The sequence below is a fragment of the Ruditapes philippinarum genome, unplaced genomic scaffold (assembly GCF_026571515.1).
Source record: "Ruditapes philippinarum isolate M1 unplaced genomic scaffold, ASM2657151v2 ctg8220_1_1_1_1, whole genome shotgun sequence".
NCBI classification, from domain to species: domain Eukaryota; kingdom Metazoa; phylum Mollusca; class Bivalvia; order Venerida; family Veneridae; genus Ruditapes; species Ruditapes philippinarum.
Window position 1 is genome coordinate 7,920 of NW_026863284.1, and position 22,529 is coordinate 30,448.

A 22,529-nucleotide genomic window follows, 5' to 3' on the forward strand; every position below is an offset into this window, starting at 1 on the left:
AAGTACAATTTTACTACTCAAACGTACTATTCAAAAATATGAATTTTCAAAAATGTATCAGCAAAGAGAAAAAGAATCCATTTTCGCTTTTGGCATCAATTAAATCTTTTATTAAGATATATTTCATTTTGCAAAACACTTTTTATTATAATATGCAATATGAAAATAACTATGATATTTTAATTGAAAAGATTCCATCACTCAGATTTAACCTGTGATTATTATGTGTTGATAGTCAAGTGAAATGAAAGTGGTAGATTTAGATGACTGTGTTTTATTTATTTCCCTTACTTATCTCGAGAGAGACTATAACTAACTGTTTAAATTGTTTATTTTATTGTCTATCACTTCTGGTTCCCTCATAAATATTATACGGATATCACCGTCTGATGATCACGATAAGTATTTTAACACAAAAAGTCATTTTCTGCAAAGTATTGTATGGTATATTCGTGCTTATTACACTTAATAATAATAAACAAATTTCACTAAAAACGTTATTTTCTAGTTGGGTTTTACGTCGAACACAGACACGATAAAATGGCGTATTTTTAGCTTTTTGGTGGAAGAAGACATCAAAAGTCAACAACTCATAAACCACAAAGTAAATGTTGTTTAAATGTTGCATACAGGTGACAATAAAGGCATATAACTGCCCTATGTTGTCAATTTTACAGTTTCTTATATTGCCCATTATGGGTGTTCTACCTTTAGGACAAGACCAGTATGATGCACACACGTGGTTTATTACCTCTCTTAATCGGTACATGTACTGACCTTAACTCTTTTTTATTGAATCCATCCACAAGGATTCCGAAAATTTAATATAAGAGACTAACAGCTGGAGGTTAATGAATACTAGACAATGTAAAGTCTGAATCAAATACATTTTATCATCATATGATCCCAGCAATAGCATTCTAATATGGGCAAATAATATTTATTTCAAAGAGTATAGCTGTAAACGTAAAAACAGTAATTACAGCAAGTGTTACAGAAATATGATTAATTGCGGTCGATCCATCATTCTAACAGTAAAATTATCTACTATAATTGTAAACTTAAATAACCTCGACTATGTATATTTCTTGTGAATACATCAAAGGAATTGCCGCCTCTGTCATGAAATATCGATAATATAATTACTCTTGTTAGGGTAAAACTTTGATTAATATTCGCTTGATACGGAAATTAAACATAGCATGTGACAGGCAAAATCCTTTCAATGTTTATGGCATCCTAGCAATAATACAAATAAACAAAAAAGGAAGAAGTTTTACTGATATACAGTCTTGTCTAGTTCAAGTATTTTGAATTAGAATTATTAGAAATGAAGTACATTAAACAGTATTCAAGCTTAAACTTAAAGCCAAAAAAGTTATTCAAATTTAAAAAGTTCAAGTACGATGGTTTCAAAATACGAAACATGAAACTTTAACAAACTATCTTAATAAAGTGTTAAAATAAAAAATAAAATATAGATCATTGAAAACTCAATGCGTATTTTAATATTCATTCACCGAATTAAAAAATAACGTTATTATAAAGAAAGAAAGAAAACATTGTGTTTTTTTTTTCATTTAATTGAATATGCCGCATTTTAAAACAATATGCCAAACATTCAACACATACCTAGAACATTTTCCTATGTAAAAAATAATAAAGTTATAAGTATGGATGACCCAGACAAAGTATAAATCTATATAATTATAAAATCTAGTGAGCAATAATGTTAATATAACACTTTAATCATAACATAACAATATAGTATTGTAAAATTAAAAACGCTATATCTCAACTGTATATTATGTGTAAATTATCATACAAATATTTCTCTTACTATAAGAATATTCACAAAGTGATTTATTTAATCTGAAGCCTTTTTATTTATGTTTGACATACAGTTATATTGATTTGTTCAACATGTGCAAGAACAAGCAAAAGTCAACTTTGCTAAGTACTTGGTATTCAATTATATACCAATTCCATGACTTTTCGCTACATTTAAGATCGTAACATTGCATAATTGTCTTATATTGTGTAGCATTTTTATTTTAGTATCTGACATGTCAACTGTTTTATAAGTATCACATAATTATTATATCATGATTAAACCACTGATATTTAATTTCTTATACTTGAAATTCAAATATGATATAATGATGTAATATTTATGAAATAATACCATATTATCCATTGCGAAATAAATTATGCAATGTTTTCATCTACATGGAAGAAACTTTGCAAGATATGAATGAACTTTTAGAAAAAAGGAATCAAACGAAAAATATAAATTACTGCAACTTTTGACTTTATAAATTATAATAAATATCTTTGTTTATTTTGAATACGACTTGAAATCGCGTAGAAACAATTCAAGAAAAAAATATTTTACAAATGTATTGCTATAAATGTTATTAATTTGTTATAATATAATTAATGTTTTGATAATACCACATGATTATCATAATTGATTAAGAAAATGCAATATATTGCAATATTAGAATTCGTTGGATTGCAATATTAGAATTCGTGGGTTCTTGAAATATCAATAAATGAAATGCTGATATTGTCGATTTATTTTATTTTTTCCTTGGTTGCTTGTTTGATTTTTATAGAATATGCTACTCGTTATGTACTGTGTCCGAAATATGATGCTCAAAGAACTAATATTATTGGCAAATTTTAATATAGAAATATACCTGTGTAAAGGCTCTGTGAAAAATAATGTGTATACTGGTAAAACTATAGCACAATAAAACCTATCGTTGCCGCAAATAATATTTTAGATAAATTGATATACACTTGAAACACTGTTTCCACTGTTAAAAGAAAATATCTCAGAAAGTATTAAGAATTTTTCAAATTTCTTTTATTTCAATTCACTTCCTCAAAAACTAAATGGATTATCGATAATGCAAATGAAATAAAGTAATGCAAAGAATAGAAAGATATTTAAGCACGTCTGTTCGTTCTCTATACATCATATTGGAAATCTGTTTTACGCTTTCGGACGATTCTCTCGCAATAAAGCCTCTGAAAACAGAACGCGTCCTGTCATTTGTGGGCGATATGCGGGAATGCCTGCATGTTTTATTGTAGAAAACTAGGATACTACAATCTCTTATTATTATAAATGTGTTCAAACAATTAGGTTCGTTAATAAACTGTATTGTGTTCTAAGATATAAATCTGGATAATCATGCCCTGTTGTTGATAGAGATAAAGAATTATAGTTTTTGTAATTTTCTTCAATATTTTGTTTGAATGGATTATTGGTTGTGATAAATTGGAATAAATATTTTGTTGATAACTTTGTTACAGGTAATTCATTTTACTTCGTATTCGTTATAATATTATAAAAAAATTCATGCTTATAGATACAAACATAGTATGTACTTCTAAATATTCATACATTGAAACAACAATACATTTTGAAAGTAATTTATCCAAAACTGTTTAGCTACTGAGGATAGACTAGATCATTTAAATGACGACACTAATTTATATGATTTATGATAATTTATATCGGTATATGACTTATTCTTTATTTCTATATTTATACCAAATAATTATATGAATTAAATTCAAGGATTTACTTATTTGAAGTGATAAGTATTTCCTAATTTTCCAAATTAAAACTTAAGTGATAATAATGTTTAAAAGTTTCAAAAGATGTTAAGTTTTTGTTTCATCATACAAAAATAATCCACACAGTTGCATAAGTCATGTTATTTAAAATGAAATTATACAAAAGGTTATTTTTAATTCTGCAAAGCATTTGGATCGTGTAACAAATAATGTTAGTGATTGATTAGTATTTCCTTGATCTTAAGCCTACACAACAGACAAATAAATCAGATCTAGATTTTTATTTGATAGTTACGTATATATATATCCGTGCTTTGCATGTTTGTCACGATAATTGAATAGAACAATCTCGTCATTTCTGAGTTATCTGAAAGACTGTCAAGTGAGTTCATCTTAAGGAGAAACAATTATCATATTAGCGCTATTTTAAATTTTAGCGTTATAAAATAAGTAATTACATTTATTTTAAATGATGAAGCTGCTTAGATGATAAAAGAGAATATAGATGTTTGAAAAAAAGGATATAACTGGTATTTAAAAATAATATATTATTACATAATCTTTGTATATATTTTGGATAGACAATAGACAACAATAGAAAGATATAATAATATTATTTTGAGCAAAGTGGTTGACACATTAGGTAATGATGTGCGACAGTTCAATTAAATTTATAGGAAATAAAGATAATTAAGAAATAAAAAGCAAAAATGTGCAACATTGTTTTAGAAGTACTTAAATAACTAAATTGACAATGAAAGATATATAAAGACACAATTGGCTATTTCTGAGACTTTTATCTGAATGTCATACTTCTGGATAATAAGAATGCAATCAAGATGAAAAATATAGTTAATTAGACAAAAGTTTGTTGAATGACTTATTTTAACTTTGTTGTTTTTCATGTTATTGTAGGTTCTTGTAAACGTAATTTATTTATATGTTTACTTATTTTAGGAAACAAACTTACAAACAATTGCTGGTATTTGGAGTATTAGAGGGAAAACCGCTGCTCAATAAAACAGTTCAGATATTGATTGGAATTACGAAATATCAATAGGCGAATGCTGTTCCAGCACCATAGATAAAGAATGAGATATTTCAGAATTATTTGATCACCAAGAATTTGTAGTCCTGCTGGGAGCTTTGCGTGCTATGCCAACAAGATAAAAATGTGAATAAAAGTCTGGATAAAGAATAAACCTGTGTTTTCTGCATAACGTCTGATCGTAGTCTAGATTTATATTCTTAGAAAGACGTAAAGTCATTTAAGTGTAAATGATAAAACAGTTAAAGTTAGAAGTGTTATATCTAAAAGCGATATATGATAACTAGATAATGTGTTACAAATTCATTATTTCAAACGCTTTTTCTCACGAAAGAATAAGTACATTTTCATGATGAAGTGCCGATTTGATAAGTTATAAAATTATGAGTACAAATTGCTCAATTATTGGTAAAGTAGTAATGGGATGTAAATGGTTATGGTCGAATATTCAGCTAGGTCGCATTCTGAAAGCATGAACTATGTGCACTACATATGGATTCTTCTATCCATTCTTGTGTCTGTCACATGTTCGTTTTGTTTCCTTCAACCAGAATGGATAAAACATCCAAATGTTCGGAACGCGTTTGGAATATATGCTTTCTGTGTCGGTAACACAGGATCTGCCCAATTCTCACGAACCTGTGGATTTTATGGCGGACGCTTTGGATTCGGAAACATTCCATGTACGATTTGGCAAGCAGCATGTTTGCTGTATGGAGGTGGATCACTGTTCACATGTTTTGGAGCATTATGTTCTCTCACAACAATGTGTGTACGGAAAAGCTGGAATAAAACGTTGGTACTTTCCACAAGATATCTACAAATATCTTCAGGTATATGATCGTTTATTTACTAGTGTGAAGAGTTTACTTGAACGGAAACAAATAAAAACTTATTTAACTTAACATCCGACTTATGTAAGGTTTTTCAAAATAAATTTTGTTATAGTATTTAGGTCAAAATGCAATTCATTCAGTTGAAATACATATTTTTTATCATAAAAATGTCAGTTTAAATATGCATGTCTTAAGAATACATAGTTGTCACGTTTATTATTTGTTTGACTTCAATATTGCCATTGATTTAAGTTTTAATAGTATGAATAACAATGTGAAAGACATAAATAAAACAATAATATCAATAATAGACTTCAATTTTGCCATTGATTTAAGTTTTAATGGTATGAATAATAATGTGAAAGACATAAATAAAACAATTATATCAATAATACACAATAAATTCACAAGGCGAATAATTACAAAATAACTAAAATTTTGGATATGTTCAGGAAAGATCATGGAATGTTAGTGCTAAAATTGACTATAAGTTTTAATTAACTACTATACAATCTAAATAGTATGCGGCCATTATTACATTTGAAAATCAACTTAAAGGTGATAAAAGTATTTTACCCGCTTTGGCTTTATCTTGGAATTAATACAGACAAACATTTTATTCATTTGAAATAAAAATTATTTCGCATTTAAGCCAGTGCTGAAGAGTTGGGGATGAGGTGTGGGAGATGTTGCGCTGGTAAAGAGACTTGACTTAATGAGTCCGCAATTTCAACTCTCTTAAATATGATTTTCATTGCCTTTGACGTGATATCTCTTTTCAAAAAATTTTACCATTGAATGTTTCTATTGTTTACTCTTATTCATTCATAACTGCATTTTTGAAAGTTCTCTACTTTTAACTGAATTTATGAATTTCTCAATTAATACTATTTGTCTTTTCTTATGTCGTGTTAAAGCATACAAATATACATGCTAATACAATGCCGGAAGTTAGTAACATGTATATCACTCAATAACACAATTGATTAAACCAAGCAAAGTTTTCAGATTACATTTGGTCCTGAGTTCATTACAAAACCAATTCTGCCACCAATAGTCACTTATACTTGGATAATTTTATATGCACTTGTTTCTTTCTGTGCATTAGATAACCCGATAAAACTATAATAATACACACACTCTAAGCCGTATTGCTTTGCATTATATTGTTTTGTTGTTTTTTCTTCTACTTTGAATGAATAGGCAAATCTTCGCACTTTCAATATATACTGAGTGCTGCTATGTTCTATGACTTGCTCAATTTCCGCATTAGGTCGATATTAATCAGATTTCAAAGACTACACTTTAATTTCTTTATGTATATACTAGTACTTAATCTGAACATGGTCGATATCTTCACATTTTATATATGGAAGAAAAGTTTCAGTAGTTACCTTTTCATTGCATCCTGCAAATTGTCACGTTGTAAATAAGTATATGACTAAGTAATATATTAAAATATATAAGTAGAAATAATTGATAATATGTAGCAGTTTTTTTAAAGACCATTTATGTTGCTGTTTCATTTTTTTTTTTTTTTTTTTTTTTTTTTTTTTTTTATTTATAGTAGTGCAAATATATTTTTCATTAACGTTAAGATATCATGATCAACAAACATGTATTTTCAGTGTTCTTGATGACCTCTGGCCTTCTTGTTTTTCCACTTGGATTTGACTCCAACTACTTCCGGTTGTACTGCGGCGCAGGCGCTGATGTTTTCAACTCAGGAATATGTCACGTTGGATGGACATACGTTCTAGCTATAGTGGGAGCGGCAATTTCTATCTTTTGCCCGATTCTGTCGTATTTTAGTGCTGAAGAAACATCTCAAAACGAAGAGTTTGACTTTAAGATATAGTGACATGAAGCAATATATGCATTGTAAGTTATCTCTACGCGAACTTTTGTAACTGCCACACTTCAGAAAGACAATTCTCATATCAATCGTATAATATTGACAATGGTTCGTCTATTCCGAGGTATGTGTTAGCAATAAGGTTAACTTGAACAAGAAGTACTGGGTAGATCCCATATGATAGCCACCTTTTCGACTGAAGCGGTTTTCTTTTACCTGCTTATATTAAAAAATATGATACCATTGTTGACTTTTGCAGATACAGTTGTAGAACTATCAATTTAATTTTTATTTGTAATGTATGTTATTTTATTCACTTTAACAATAGTATTATATAAACCTTATTTATTGAATTTATTGCCTTGCAATTTTGCATTTATTACTACTGAATGAATTATTAAATACAAATGATTTATTTATGACTGTAGATGTTACATGTGTATTGGCTGGTTTGAGACTTCTATTTAAATTGAGATGGAACTGATGTTTTGCATACGCGATTGCTTACTTGTGGATTAATAGATATGCACTTGTTTTGTATACAAAAAATGATGCTTTAAATGCAAATATGAAAATGCTAAATACGTAAAAGGCTTCTCAAGATTGCCGACTTTATTCCAAATATTTATATAACTTGTTTTGTTTTGAAATTTTATGCTCTATGTTGAAACATTTGTTTATTTGCTGACGGTTATAATCTGAAATAATAAAAAAATGATGCAATTGAATCTTTGTTTTGATTGTATATAATGACATTTGAAAAAAAAATATGTCAGGAACGTTTTATTAGAGATATCATTTCCAACATGTTTAATGTATGTACCAAGAAACAATTCATATATGCTTAAAAGAGACAAAATACATCAGAAAAAATTGTTTAATGAGCGTATCAAACTTATACCCGAGAGATTTCACAAACACATTGTTAAGTATAACCAAAGAATAGCTTTCATAACGCTATAACGGAGGCAGATGACGTCATTTAAGATGAAATGTTACAAAGCGTTGCAGTAATGGCTTTTCAGGACGCCTTGATTTCCTGGTATAAAAAGTTTTCAATGCTATGCAACTTTTTATTTTGACAAAATTAGTGGAAATAATAGAAGGAAATGTAGAAAAAAGACTTTTAGGACTATATAGTTTTAATAATTGACGCTAAGTGTACTTGGATTAGTTTTTGGCCTCATCAATACCTTCATTTTCTTTCGATTTGTTCATTTGTTCTTAATGTTTTAGGTAATATATATTTGACTTTAGTTCGATCATGTATGGATCACTTAGCTATAAATACACTTTTGAAACATTCTGCCTTTTAAACCAAACAATGCTGAGCAACTAATATAAAGTTTCTTGTTGAAGGAAAAATCGGGTTGCCTCGAAAGGTGTTTATAATGCTCGGCTAGCAACTTGTTAAACACTCGCCTACTTGCTTTCTTACACGTGACTAGTGATTCATATGATATATCTATTAAATAAAAAAATGATATGCTGCATGTTGCTGTAAAGCAGCGTTTGTTGCATGAAATAAGCATTTTGTTTATGATCTTATTTACAAGCATGAAATATTTATGAAAGAAATCAAAGCTAATGTAAAAGTTTATAATGTTTGATTTATAACAAATAGCAAGATAATGTCCATTCATTTTTCATCTTAACAAAACACATGCCATAATAATTGCAATAATATTGACAGAAAGTATGTATTACTATTTGCAAATTATCCCAAAGCAGAGTTTGTGAATGCGCCATAGAGAATATTATGTACAGAAAATTGGTCATTACATGAAGTAGACGAATCATATTAGAGAAACTGAATATGTTCAACTGATTGCACCACAACAGGCATGCCAATTTGTTTGAATAATGAGAACAATTTTCCATCGAGTAAAAAGGATTTACCACATTACTGGTATATCACTTTTGCATCTTTACGGACAAACATTTTAATGAACTCGGAATAATTAAACTCGTTACCTATTTTATATAGTTTTATCTATGATTGCTTTAAAACTATTTTTCATATTAAACAATAAAAATGAAAATTAATAATCCCATTATTGCAAAAAGTGTGCTGTACATATATAGAAATAGCCCATTTAATATTGTCAATTCTTACATCAAATCTGTCTTTAAATATCAATAATATTATCATTGTCCAAACAAATATTATTAATATCGCATTGAAAGGAACAAATTGAAAGAAACTTTTAATCGTTTACATGTTCGTCACCAAAACCCTTTACAGTATAAATGTTATATAATTTCTAATAAAATCTGAGAAAGGGGTTGAATATGGATTTGAATTAAAAAAATGAACATTTGATGAAATAAATAGAGCTTTGGAAATATAATTGAGTTGTTCTGATGTAGCAGTGTTTGATCGTTGTTCAGAAAGATAGAAAATAAGATAAAAGATATAGAACATAAACATAAATAGAAAATTGCAATCAAATATATTGTATTTTCACATGTGACTAGAAATATTTGTACACGATTTTGTACTCAAAATGGCGCACGTGAATATCAGTTTCATCTGACAAAATTATAACAAAAATTATCACAAAATTCTTGATATTTATTTTTTTTTGTTCCGTGTCATAAATATTTAATAATGAAGTTTTGTATGAGGAAAAAGCTAAAAATCTTAATTATTTATCAAGGACAGAAGTGTTTCAGTAGTTTGGTTATTACATACCCTGTGTAGAAAGAAGAAAATCATCGATTTAGTCGTTAGTGTAATAATCACTTATTGTGCAATATCCATTTCTCCCTCCCGAAACGTTGAAGTCGAGAAAAAGGCTAGAGGCAGGTCTAGACGGGGTTCGCACCCACAACTGTGCGTGAGCAGAAAGTGGTTTGAAGTCAATAACCCCCCCCCCCCCCCCCTTCAAAAAAAAGAAAATCAATATGCATGTTTTTAATTTAAAGCTTGATGGTTTTCACTAAACAAGATGATTTAACCTAAAACAAAACTGTCTGTAATATCAATATAATTCGTTGTAGTAAATCATGTACACAACATAAAGTATAATTAGTATTGATATAAATGTTATTATTATCTGCAGTGCACAGACAGTTTAATAACATACTGTAATCTATATGTAAATTTTGTGCGATCATTATGCATACTATAGCAACATAACAATAAATAAACGGCATAATACCATTAAGTAGTTTTGGTATTATAAAGAAAAAAATTATTTCATCAATAAGCTGCGAGATATGTAGATGGTTTTATAGTCTAAGCATACCAAATCATGTTGAATATATTTCATTATGTATCAGTTGTGGTTATCTAATATCAAATTAAATCTGTATATTATAGAATCATTTACGAAACGACTAATGAAATTCGCCATACGAGCAACTATATAAACCTCAAATAACACATTTGTTAAGAAAAACCTTATTGTACAATTCACGAAAATAATAGTTTCTGTATTTTTGGTATCGGAAATTTGTCTAAAATTTAAATAATAAATGTTGTGATATAGGACATAATGGTATTTCAGTCTTGATATTTTTTCAAATGCAAGTTTGGAATGTTTTCTTTACACTAAAAAGAGAACTAACAGACCGACGTTGTAAGCCGGAGTATTGCAATGCAGAAGATGTTCTACAATTCAATAAAGAAAAATAAATTTCTGAAATAAAGTTCAATTATTACTGGAAAACAAATCATCTGTAGTATGTTCAAGTAGCATGAATATAGAACGAGATATTTAAAGGTATCTGATCAAAATACATATATCATCCTGATGGCAGCTTTGCGTGTTATGTCAACAAAATTAAAACTGTGCTTGAGGCATAACATCTGATCATAGAAAATATGTATATACAAAAGAAGACATAAAGCTATTTTCGTTATAGTGATAAAACAGTATAATATTCGCAGAAGTGTAATACATATCAAACTTACATATTATTAATACAATATGATATGTACATATATTTTAAAGACTTTTTAAGAAAATAAATATGTAAACATGTATGATGAAATAGCGTTCCAATATCCAGAAAACGAGTGCAAATACGTCAAATTATTTGTATGGCTACACTTAATTTTACCTGTATGGTTATTCAGCCTCAGAAAAAATAATTTTCTACTTTACAGATACGGCTAATATAAATTTTATGTTTAATTAATGTTTTGAATAATGGTTTTAGGGAATGTTAGAAGTTTTTGTCAGAAATTTTTATAATTATAGATGTCAAATGATTCGTAATAAAAGTAGCAAACTGTAAACAAAGTAGTATTTTGACTTCCATACAAAATGAATATTCTGAATACATATTTTTTTCAAAGAATATTAAATGTTTGATGTTTAAAAAAACATATAATGTACTGTTCCACGAGAAAAAAAACAATAATAATCAATATAACATATTCTCCGTAAATTGTTTACAAATCATGAATGTTTCGAATCGTTAATATTTGGATGAAATGTAAAGAAATATTTTACGATAACTATGTTTAGGCTTTACAATTTTAGTGTAATGTTTCAGTCCGTAGGCTATAATGTGAATAATATCTTTCCAGTGTTGTACAAAAGTGAATGACAAATTCAATGCAATAGTAATACAAATATTTTGTTTGATTACCAGCCGTCAGGAAAATTTAATTTTAACAACTTTTGAGAATTAATCATTTAGTTTTTACAATACTTTAGATAACGTTTTAAATGTAAATTCAATCAAATTATTCCTTATTGTGGTATAAATGTTTCTTTTTTTCAGTAAAAGCATGCAAAGTTCAACCAGAAACATTGAATTCTGTGAAAACCTTAGAATAACTGATGATAAACTGAAATAATTAAAATTAAAAATTGCATGATAATAGATAATGGCTTCTATAAGCTTCTGCTTTCGGCAAAAATCTATAATTATTGTTATGTTGTTATTTACACATGTACAAATATTCTAAATAAAATATGTTTAAACCAAAAATTGCATGATTACACAAATTCGTCATCATAATTGTACTAAATTCTACATGTTCCTGTTATGGCTTCAATATATCCGTTTTAAAGTAATACACATTCATTGATCGCTTACTGAATGGCTAACTATTTCGTGCATTGTTTAATTTCTATGTATTAAATGGTCATAATGTAATAGCTCTCAAAACAAAAGTATTCGCTACTTATTACTTTGATGCAAGCCATATCTATTATTCCGAATAGAGGACATTTTATTTTATTACTTAATTGTTATACTTGCCATTGGTACCTCATTTTCTTTTTGAATACGTTATTCAAGTTATTATCTGGCCGTATCCATTTCATCTAGACTTTAAACATTGTCCTTTGTCGCCATTTTCAAAAAGGCTTAAACAATGCCTTATAGCAAACAGAAAAAAACTTGTAAAGAAAAACCATGTCCAACCTTCCGCTGTACACATTCGTGGTCATAATAAAATAAAATAAAAGTTTGTGATATTTTCTATCTATGACAGACGAGCGCACAGTAGTCAGACCATAGATATACAATAAGTCTTTACAAAATGTGATTTAAAAACAAATTACGACTAATATATTCTTGTAGAGATTCCCTATCCGAAGATTGACTTTGATATCTATGTTTTACATATAAATTGAAAAGTTCTTTGTTTTGTTTTACATCCTTATATGATTTTTTCTTTAGAAACATTGTGTGTCATTAATCGTTTTTAGATTTCCTGCTCTTTCGTGCTTATGAGAATCACTAGGAGATGCAATGGACAAGAAAATACATCGCTCCTTTTGATATCAAACCTACGCCATGAAAACACATACACACATTGTTGTCAGAGACTTGTCGTCATTTTTAATGGCAGACATAACGTGTATTATGAATTCGGAATTTCGGATATTTTACATTAACAATTGTTGGTATTTTACTGAGAACAACGAAATGAGTCTATTATCAATCAATTTATTTTTGAAAGCTATGAAAATGTATTTAATAACATTGTTATATCTTTTGTCTGTTAGACAGGTTATAATTTAATGAATGAGGATATGAATGTAATTTCAAAAGAATTCAGAAAAATTTTGGCCTGTGCTAACTATAATTCGGATAACTTATTTTGATAAGATAACAATTCAAATGAGCATTGGTTTATATTCGTTATACATTCGTATTTTCATTTATATCTTTTAATAATTAACATAGGTATGATATTGATAACCTTTATCTTAAACGCTTAAGTAACCGAAATTAAATGAAGAATTGATCTAATATTGTATATATAGATTTTGTTGTTGGTTGTGGCACATAAATCGAATTAGTTTAAGGCAATATTCATGGTCCATATTAGCATGGCAGATTACATACTGCATCACGTGATAAATGCCTGAGATATAACTGCTGCTTTTTATTCCATCACAACCTTTTATTATTTTAGTAAACGATTTATAGACAGCAATATATGTTTTATTCATATCTATCGGAAACACAATTGTTTTGTCCAACTTCAAACAGGATTTTAGCAATTTTTGTCCTTTATAAAAAATAACGTATTTTCGTTTTCCTTTGTAGTTATATAATCATTCTGAATCTTTAAAACCATTTAGAAAGCATTGCCTTTTTTTGCTGAATTTTATCATATTCGCTTTTATCTTTAGGGAATGAGGATATTTGTTATACCATAACAAACAAATATTGACAAAGATCGCAATTTGAGATATTACCAATAATTTTGAAATAACATAACGTCAAAATATATTTGGTTTGTCAGGAATTAAGGTTATAAGTAGAAGAATCAATTGTAACTTTGAAATTGTGTTTACACCAAACGACTTTGTAATAACGTTTGACATGTAAATGTAAAAATGTCACAATTGATGTTGACTGAAATTTTTAATAAACGGTGGCTTTGATGAAAAATAAAAAAAAACTAACTAACATTAAAAAGAATGTCCCGCACTAATTATAAATCTAGCGTTACAGATACATCGGGAATGATATTTATAGAATTGTCAATAAGTCTTGTTGGGTAAGGATTGTTTTAAAATACAAGAATAAAAAAAAATAATTATGGCCAAGCTTATGTAAGCTTTCATTCTTTCTTTCATTTTTACCGTTGCACTAAAATGAACATGATTATAAAACAATAGAATCATAATAAACAAGTAACGACATTTTATAGATTACCTATTCTCAACATTCCTAATATTACTACATCTGGCTGAAATGAATATCCGAAACAATATTAATGGTCATACCAAACACTTGCTAAGCTGATATTCTGGCTCTTCCATAGAGACTATTGTATTTCCTTATTTGAGGATAAAATGAGACAAAGCATATTATTTAGGAGAAACTCAATCTGTCAAACTAAGTGCGCAACAGGAAACATGTCAAAATGTATCAATACAATGAGGAATATTCATCCTGAAGAAAACATTCAATAAAATTAATGATACAACACATAATTGGAATTGTTATATCTATAAAATTGCAATTTCTTGTTACAATCGTTTTAAAGGGGATCACAAAAACGAAGTTTCGATAATTTTATACGATTTTTGGTTCGAATGTGTTGGAAGCTTAAAGCTTATTTATAAACACTCTCGAATCCGTTTCTGGAACTAACCAGTACTAAGCAATGGGTGCAAAGTGTCTTGCTCAAGGAAACAACGTCTTGCCCCTCAAGGGGTTTGAACTTACGCGATAATCATGTTTTACATTACTTTTCCTAGGGGTTATCAACTCGGCCACGCTGCTAAACAAATTTTGATTCACGTTCTATTTTATAACATTTTAATGCACTGAAGTTATACAATAATTTTTTTTTTACTTTATCGAATTTTACCAAATAAGTCATATGCATTGCCCGTTCTTATCTTGATGATTCTGTTAAATATGTTTTTTTTAGCAAAATGAAAAGTAAATAAATAAATAGATAAAATATATCTGTTTCTGATTACAAATATGTTCACGCAATTCGCTTGTAAATAGAATATGTTTTATACTTTTTTAGCTGCTGCGTTTTTTCTGAAGCAAAATATTTAAAGATATAGTAACTGATGACAAAAATAGAAACATGCTTCAGAGTATTTAAAATGAGTTGTCTTATTTTTTCTTAATTCAGTTTTTTTCTGCAATTTGAATGTAATCGACATGTTATGAACAGTATTTAAATGCACTCGTTAGCTTAAAAACCATTTAAAGAATATTTTCAATTTTTAACTCATGCATTAATTATTTCGAGCTGTTATCTAAATGTCAAAATCAGTTTAATACTTCAAACACAAAAGAGTTGTTTTCATGTATTATATTAACCGGAATTCGTCCGATATTTCTTTCTATTAGACTGAACTTTCTGTTCTCGTTTTTCTTATGGTAACACCCTTAGAACTTCGTCGCGTTTACAAAAGGCAGTTCATTAAGCGACGATTGAACGAAAGATGTAAATTTCGACTTCCTTCTTGATTTTGTCGGGACATTCTAGCTAAATGATTTTTGTTCTGCTACGACTTTATTATTGGCACTGAAATATTTTTAGTTATGTCGAAAGACTGTTTGTACAGTGTACACAATGTCTTTTTATTTTTGTAACATTGATTCGTAATAAAATTCTTGATATAAATTTGAGGGACGGAGCATCATTTAAAACATGTTAATTTATAAAGAGAATTAGGCAATTTAGATCCTTAGCTGTTACCAATAATGAACCTTATTAACAGCATGATCGGAGGCTGCCTCGGTGTCTTTCATGTTCGGATCATATGAAAAATAATGTGATGAAATTGTTGAAGAACAATAAAAATGAATGTTAGGCACTGTTACATTTTACAGCTTTGTTATTTCAAACCAATCAAATATACGTTTTTAAGTATTCCAAAAGTAAAAAAAAACATTAAACGTTAAAAGGTTTTTAATATCGATTGATCATTTATTCATTTAATCAAATAATTGTAAGCAATCAAATAACCTCGGTTCAGTTTATTAGAAATGACCGTATATTTCTGTCACGCAATATCGATAATATTACACTTGTAGGAGGACATTTTGATTGATAATCATTTGATACGGATATTAAGCATAGCATGTGACAATTGAATCTTTGTAATTATTATGCTTTTCTAAACAATACAGATAAACATATTGAAAGGCATTACTTAGACAAGGCGATTTGTTTTTTGTTGTTTTTTTCCCTCAATTTAATTCCTACATTACCAGCATTTTAACCGTTTGATGTTCGTTATTTTACTTCTGTTGTAGAAGGAAAATATCCAATGCAGATACATTAAGTAACCAAAAGATAGATAATAACATTTAACCTTTTTACATTGCAGACTTAATACAATTTTTCACAGACACAGTAAATGAATGACTAAAGACTTTATGATTTATGGTTAAACGAAAATACTAAGAAAGGATTCTAAGAAACAGTGATATTTTGAATTTAATAGTTCATATAATTATATTATAATAAATACATTTTGTAAATTATAAAAGTAGCAAAATGCAAACAAAGTAGTATTTTGACTTCCATACAAAATACTTAACCGCTATACTAAATGCAAAAGTAGCAACAGAAGCAAAATATGTATTAAAATAGTGATTGGTCAATGAGTTAAATTTTGGAAACTACATTGTAGAACATAGCACTTAAATAGAATTTCAAAGCTTTTGAAAAATGAAAACAAAAGCCTTTAAATGAAACAATCGATGAGAAATTTGTTAGTTCAATTCTATTTAATGCAAAAATAATTGTAAACAAAAATTTATTTATGGCAAAATGAAGGTTTTTTTAGTCCTTTATTGCAAAAGTACAGTTTCCCTTAATTGTCAATAAAACCAAGTTAAGTTTAAAAAACAAAAACCCTCCCCTTCTTCCCAAAAATTTTTTTTAAAATTATATCTGAACCCAAGATAAATTTGATCCCTGAACGAAGCGAATTACATTTTGAAAAATAGCAAAGTAATTTGTAGGTGAATAACAAACTAATTTTATTATTGCATATACTTTCAATAAAGAATTTATATTCATAGTTGGTCAATTTCGTATTGTTTAATGAAGTGAATATCATGTATTGGACGAACTTAAGAATGCAAGGCGACTTATTTAATTAAAATATCAGACTGGAGTATAGAATAACATTAAACAAGTCGCCTTGTATAATGCATTTCTTATGTATTTTGTATTGTAATTTCGTAAATGAATCAATATTATGACATTCAATCTCTATCATCTGTTTTACGATTAACTGCAACATTGGAAAAATAAGACATTTAGGAAAAAGGGGGTAGCTATTTCAAAGAACAATATTGTTCATTATTAGAAATAATTCTCATATCGTGATATGTTTGTTGAAAAGGAATGAAACGCATTACAATGTGAAAATTAAAGAAAAAAATTAAAACGTAAAATCGTGCTCTGTATGAAATGTTTTGTTTTGTTTGGTTCTTAAATTGTTTCAAATTTTTTATTTAACATTTAGTATACAACATAAGTATCGTTTGTCAAATAGGACTGGTTTACTTGGTTTCGCTACTGTAACAGCAAAATAACGAGACCCGTTTTATTGTGAATTATACACAGAACAAGACGGTAATTAAACAAAACAATAATCTCAGCTTAATAGAAGCAAGACACCAATAAAATTTACAACAAACATATTTAAAAGATTCACAAATATTCTTTTTAAATTCTTCAACAAAATAAATGATCATTTTAGAGATGTTAAAACATTAACAATGCATATTCATTGATTCATGTATGCATTTAGTACGCACGCTGTTTACCTGATTTATCATATGTTTCTTATGCCAGAAAAATAAAATTTATACATTCACATACATTCACATACAAAAGTTTAAATTTAGCGCAATAAAGTATTACAATCATATTTATTTAACAAGAGGGCCAAATTGGCCCTTGTTCGCTAATCTGACCCATCGAACACATCCGAGCAATTACCAAGACAATCATTCTGACCAAGTTTCATAACAGGTGAGTAAAAAAATGTGACCAATAGAGTTTTCACAAGGACATCCATATTTGAGCAGTGTGACCTTGTTTTTGACCCAAGGTGACCCATATTTAAACTTGACCCAAAAATCATCAAAACAAACTTTTAGACCAATTTCCAGGATATTTCAAAATTTGATGATGACTGAGCCAAAAATCTGACCGCTAGAGTGTAAACGAACAAAAGTGGACGGACGGCGGACGACAGACGACGGACGACAGACGACGGACATTCAATGATCCTAAAAGCTCACCCTGAGCTTGTTCAGGTGAGCTAAAACATATTCCTAAATATACATAAATCTATATTCGCTCATACTATAATGCCGGTGCTGTTTAACGCTAACCCTTAAAAGTCGTGTATTATACAATGAACGTTTACCAGATAGGGTTTGGAAACTTTTTAAGACATTTTCATTTATGTCTGCATACAACTTTGTGTGACAGTTCTTATGTCAGAATCGCATTTTCAGAAACAATCAAACGATAACTTATTCCAGCGTTCGTTACACGTTTGTTAATTTATCAGAACACTAGTTTTAAACTGTTCGTTTGTATTTTATATTAGACCAGAATATTTATGAAATCGTTTTATCCAGAATAATAAAATATGTTTCCATCAATAACATTCTCCTCGTTTTTACTATACGCAAAAAGCACTTGCGCAAAACATTACTTCTGTTTCTATGGAAACGAATTCAAATCATTGTTTGTTCCTATGCGCTGTACTGTATGTTTTTCGTCCTATTCATAGATATAAATAAATCACCTTTGTTTTTCACAAATAGCTGCGATGTATTTCTAATAATTATATTTTTACCGATTTCCAACAGCTATTTTAACATTAAGTCTCTACGATAATAACAAAAGGACAAAAAAATGGGTCGTGCGTCATAAAGTTTGACGTTATTAAATGGTTTCACCATGAACTTTTGCTACAGACAAACATATCCGTTTAATTTTTTGTGCTTTGAATTATTGTCACGACATAAGATAAGAATGATCTAGTCGTTTATGGTTTTGTGCGAGATTGTCTAGCAAAATAATCTGATTTAAATATCATTAAGATACAATATCAATTTTGAAATTCCTGATTAGAATAAAAATGTGACTTTCTGAAAGAGACTGACAATAAACAAATTCTTACACAATATTATTGTTTATAGGCATTAAAACAGAATTTGATTGTTTTTTTTGTGTGTGGTTTTTAGTTTTTATTTGTTTTGTTTTATTGTTTTGTTGGTTTGACGGTGCACCAACACAGTATAGGTTATGACGGCGCCAAAACAGGACAAATTGTTTTGCCTAACCTTGGGTATTATAAAGTCTAAAGTGAGATTCTTCAAAACAACACCGGGGTCAAAACAAACATACCTGTTTAGGTAAGAGATGTACAGATTCCAGTTCTTCGAACCAATTAAGTCGTCTCTTACATTTGTACATGTTTTATTAACGCTTAACTATTCAGTGTCCAATGCTTAGTTTAATTTCTGTATTGTGTCGGTATTAATCAGATTGCCTTACCAGCAAAGGTTATTTAGTGACAAAACAGACGTTTCTTTTATGTATTTATTATAAATTACTAGATAGTAACACATATTATTTCAGATTACAATTCATTTAAAAGTTTGAACTTATCGTAATAGTGGATTTTAATTGGAAACTTTTTTTATTTTGTCTTGTGCTATTAATTATGTATTATGTTAGTTTATAAATTAAATTGTGAAACATTATTGGTGCTAAAATAGCCTGTATCTAAAGAACTATGCATGTTGTCCATAGTGTTTCATTGATAATTATTTATGTACATGTACAACAGTTATAATGGTTGCCTTAATTAAAGAAACAATGTAGTTTCAGTGTTGTTCTTGATGATCTATAGATTACTTGTGCATCAACATGGTTATGATTTCAACATTTTACGGTTGTCATACGGCGGAGGCGATACTGATTTCAACTCTAGAAAATATGTTTGTCAAGTTGTTTGGGTATATGTTCTTCAAATAGTAGCAGCTGCGGTTTCAATATTTTTTGACCTGAATTTCTTATAATAGTGCCGAGAAACCGATCTAGAGCGCTTTACATACCTTTTTATTACTGTAACAGAGGAATCAATCACAATTTGCATTGTTTGACTGGTGAGTGGTCAAATGTTTTTTTATGTTAGACCGTTTGTTGTGTTGTTGTGGTTTCTATGTTGTTGTCCAAAGGACCGCCCTTTTTCTAGATTTCTGCATGTGCCCGGTGTTACAGCTGAAAAAAGTTAACTTGTACTTCATTACAGTGTTGTAATATGTTTTCTTGTCCTTTGGAATAATTGATTCAAGCAATTTGTATGAAATTTAAAATTTACCGCCGCTAAAACTGCAAAATTGAATATGTTGCAGGCCCAGTGAGATTCAAGTTGTTTCTTGGATGGTAGTTGTAATTCCAAGATAGTGTCAACGGCAAACGTTCATTTTGAAAATTGCAGACACTATGCATAAATCCAACAATACGTCATTACTACAAATTCTGTTATTAAGAAATTAATGATAGTATTAAAGTACATGTTTGTTTGTTTTTTTAAAAATTGTTTTTTGCCATGCAGTGCAATGCAATTTGTAATGCACCATGCAAACAAACTTATATATCAATGTTGTTTTCATTCTGATGAAGCAGCGCACCATTTTTAACAGTATTTCTAAAACACTTCTCAACTGTTTGTTAATTTGATTGTACACTTATTTTTGGCTATAAACATTAGTACCTTATCACAATAATTTAAAATGTCGAATTATGATTTATCGATTTAACAAAATGACAGATTATTAGACATAGCAAAATATTAATGGCACCTAATAATATATGAAATGGCTAAAACTAAAGTAAGATATAGCCATTAATCACGATTTGTCCAATTTAATCCTTTATGAAAAAACATTATTTATGTTAATTAATTCTAATTTCAAAATGTTAATTCTGATGTTGAAAGATATTATTTTCCAGAATAAAGTATATAGAATGTCCTTTCGATTTAATTTTGTCAATATAAGACAATTTTCTCTTAACGTTAACAACAAATTGATCAGAACTTTATGTTCTAAAATAAATATTTTTAACTTGTTTATTTGCTTCAAAAGTGTTTATGAATACATATCTAACATTTCATGTGCATACTATTACTATGTCTCAATTATTAGTTTAGCAACAAATACATATACAAAAATAACAAAGCAATGTATGATTACTCAAACAATTATCTTATTTTTGCTAACATGAAACGTTAATATTTGTTTCTCTTTATCATATTGATGCATTCGACGCGCTTGATGAAGCACATTTAAAATGACAGGTTGGATTTCTCCAATCAAATATGCTTCGTCTCATGTTATTATCAAATTCAATATTTTACATTCTCTATGGAACATCCAGAACGCCTAATGTTGAATCGTTTGTCAATGTGAAAAGCATTGCTTCTTGTTTATCATATTGCATTTATCATGGAATCGATTTTAATTGTTATTAAATTGTTGTTAAAGTTATATTAATATAATTATATGCAAATCATTTAATTATACTAAGTTATTATTCAAGTAAAATTCCTATTGTAAAGTAGATTTCCTTTGAAAGAAAACAAATCTTGTTTATTTGTTTTCATTTAAAATGTTCATAATTTGCAATATAAGACACATTTCATCAGAAAAGCGAAAAACCATTCCTTATTATGAATAAGATTTGCCTTTGAATTTGGCAAAACTTGATCTCTTTTGCATCCAAGAAGTGCAAAAACATCACACAAAAAATCAGTCAACCAGACAACCACAATAAGACAGACAAGGCAACAACAACAAAAAAATGCACCCAAAAATGTCTATGGCGTTGACATTTTGGAGTAAAAATATTAAACTTTAAGGTAAAACTAAAGCCTTAATAGGATGCCAGTTATTTCCAATTCTTCAATGGAAATATATATTTGACACATTATCTTTTATTTAATGTATTGCTGCTGCTTTTTTACAGTCTAAACATATGTTAACAGTGGTTTGCTCTTCTGGTAAAAAGCAAATATTCACTTAATGTGTTTAACTTTAAGCTTGACATGAAACGAAACGAATCAAAACCATATTACAACTCTTTAGATAGACACATGAATGAAACCGTTTTTGTCCACAACTATATTTAATTCAAAAGTCAATATTAACCAAAGTATTCAATTTCCATTATCAATGGCTTCATTTTATCTTCTCAATCATACAA

The 22,529-nt window shown here is 28.5% G+C and overlaps 1 protein-coding gene across 1 annotated transcript; it reads left to right on the forward strand.

Moving 5' to 3' along the window:
* Nucleotides 1–4,545: 4,545 nt before the first annotated feature.
* LOC132721711 (LHFPL tetraspan subfamily member 7 protein-like) lies at nucleotides 4,546–8,039 on the forward strand. Its single transcript, XM_060706084.1, has 2 exons — nucleotides 4,546–5,472; nucleotides 7,104–8,039. Exons 1-2 carry the CDS (start codon nucleotides 5,070–5,072, stop codon nucleotides 7,331–7,333), a joined length of 633 nt encoding a protein of 210 aa, XP_060562067.1. The 5' UTR covers nucleotides 4,546–5,069; the 3' UTR covers nucleotides 7,334–8,039.
* The last annotated feature ends 14,490 nt before the right edge of the window (nucleotides 8,040–22,529 follow it).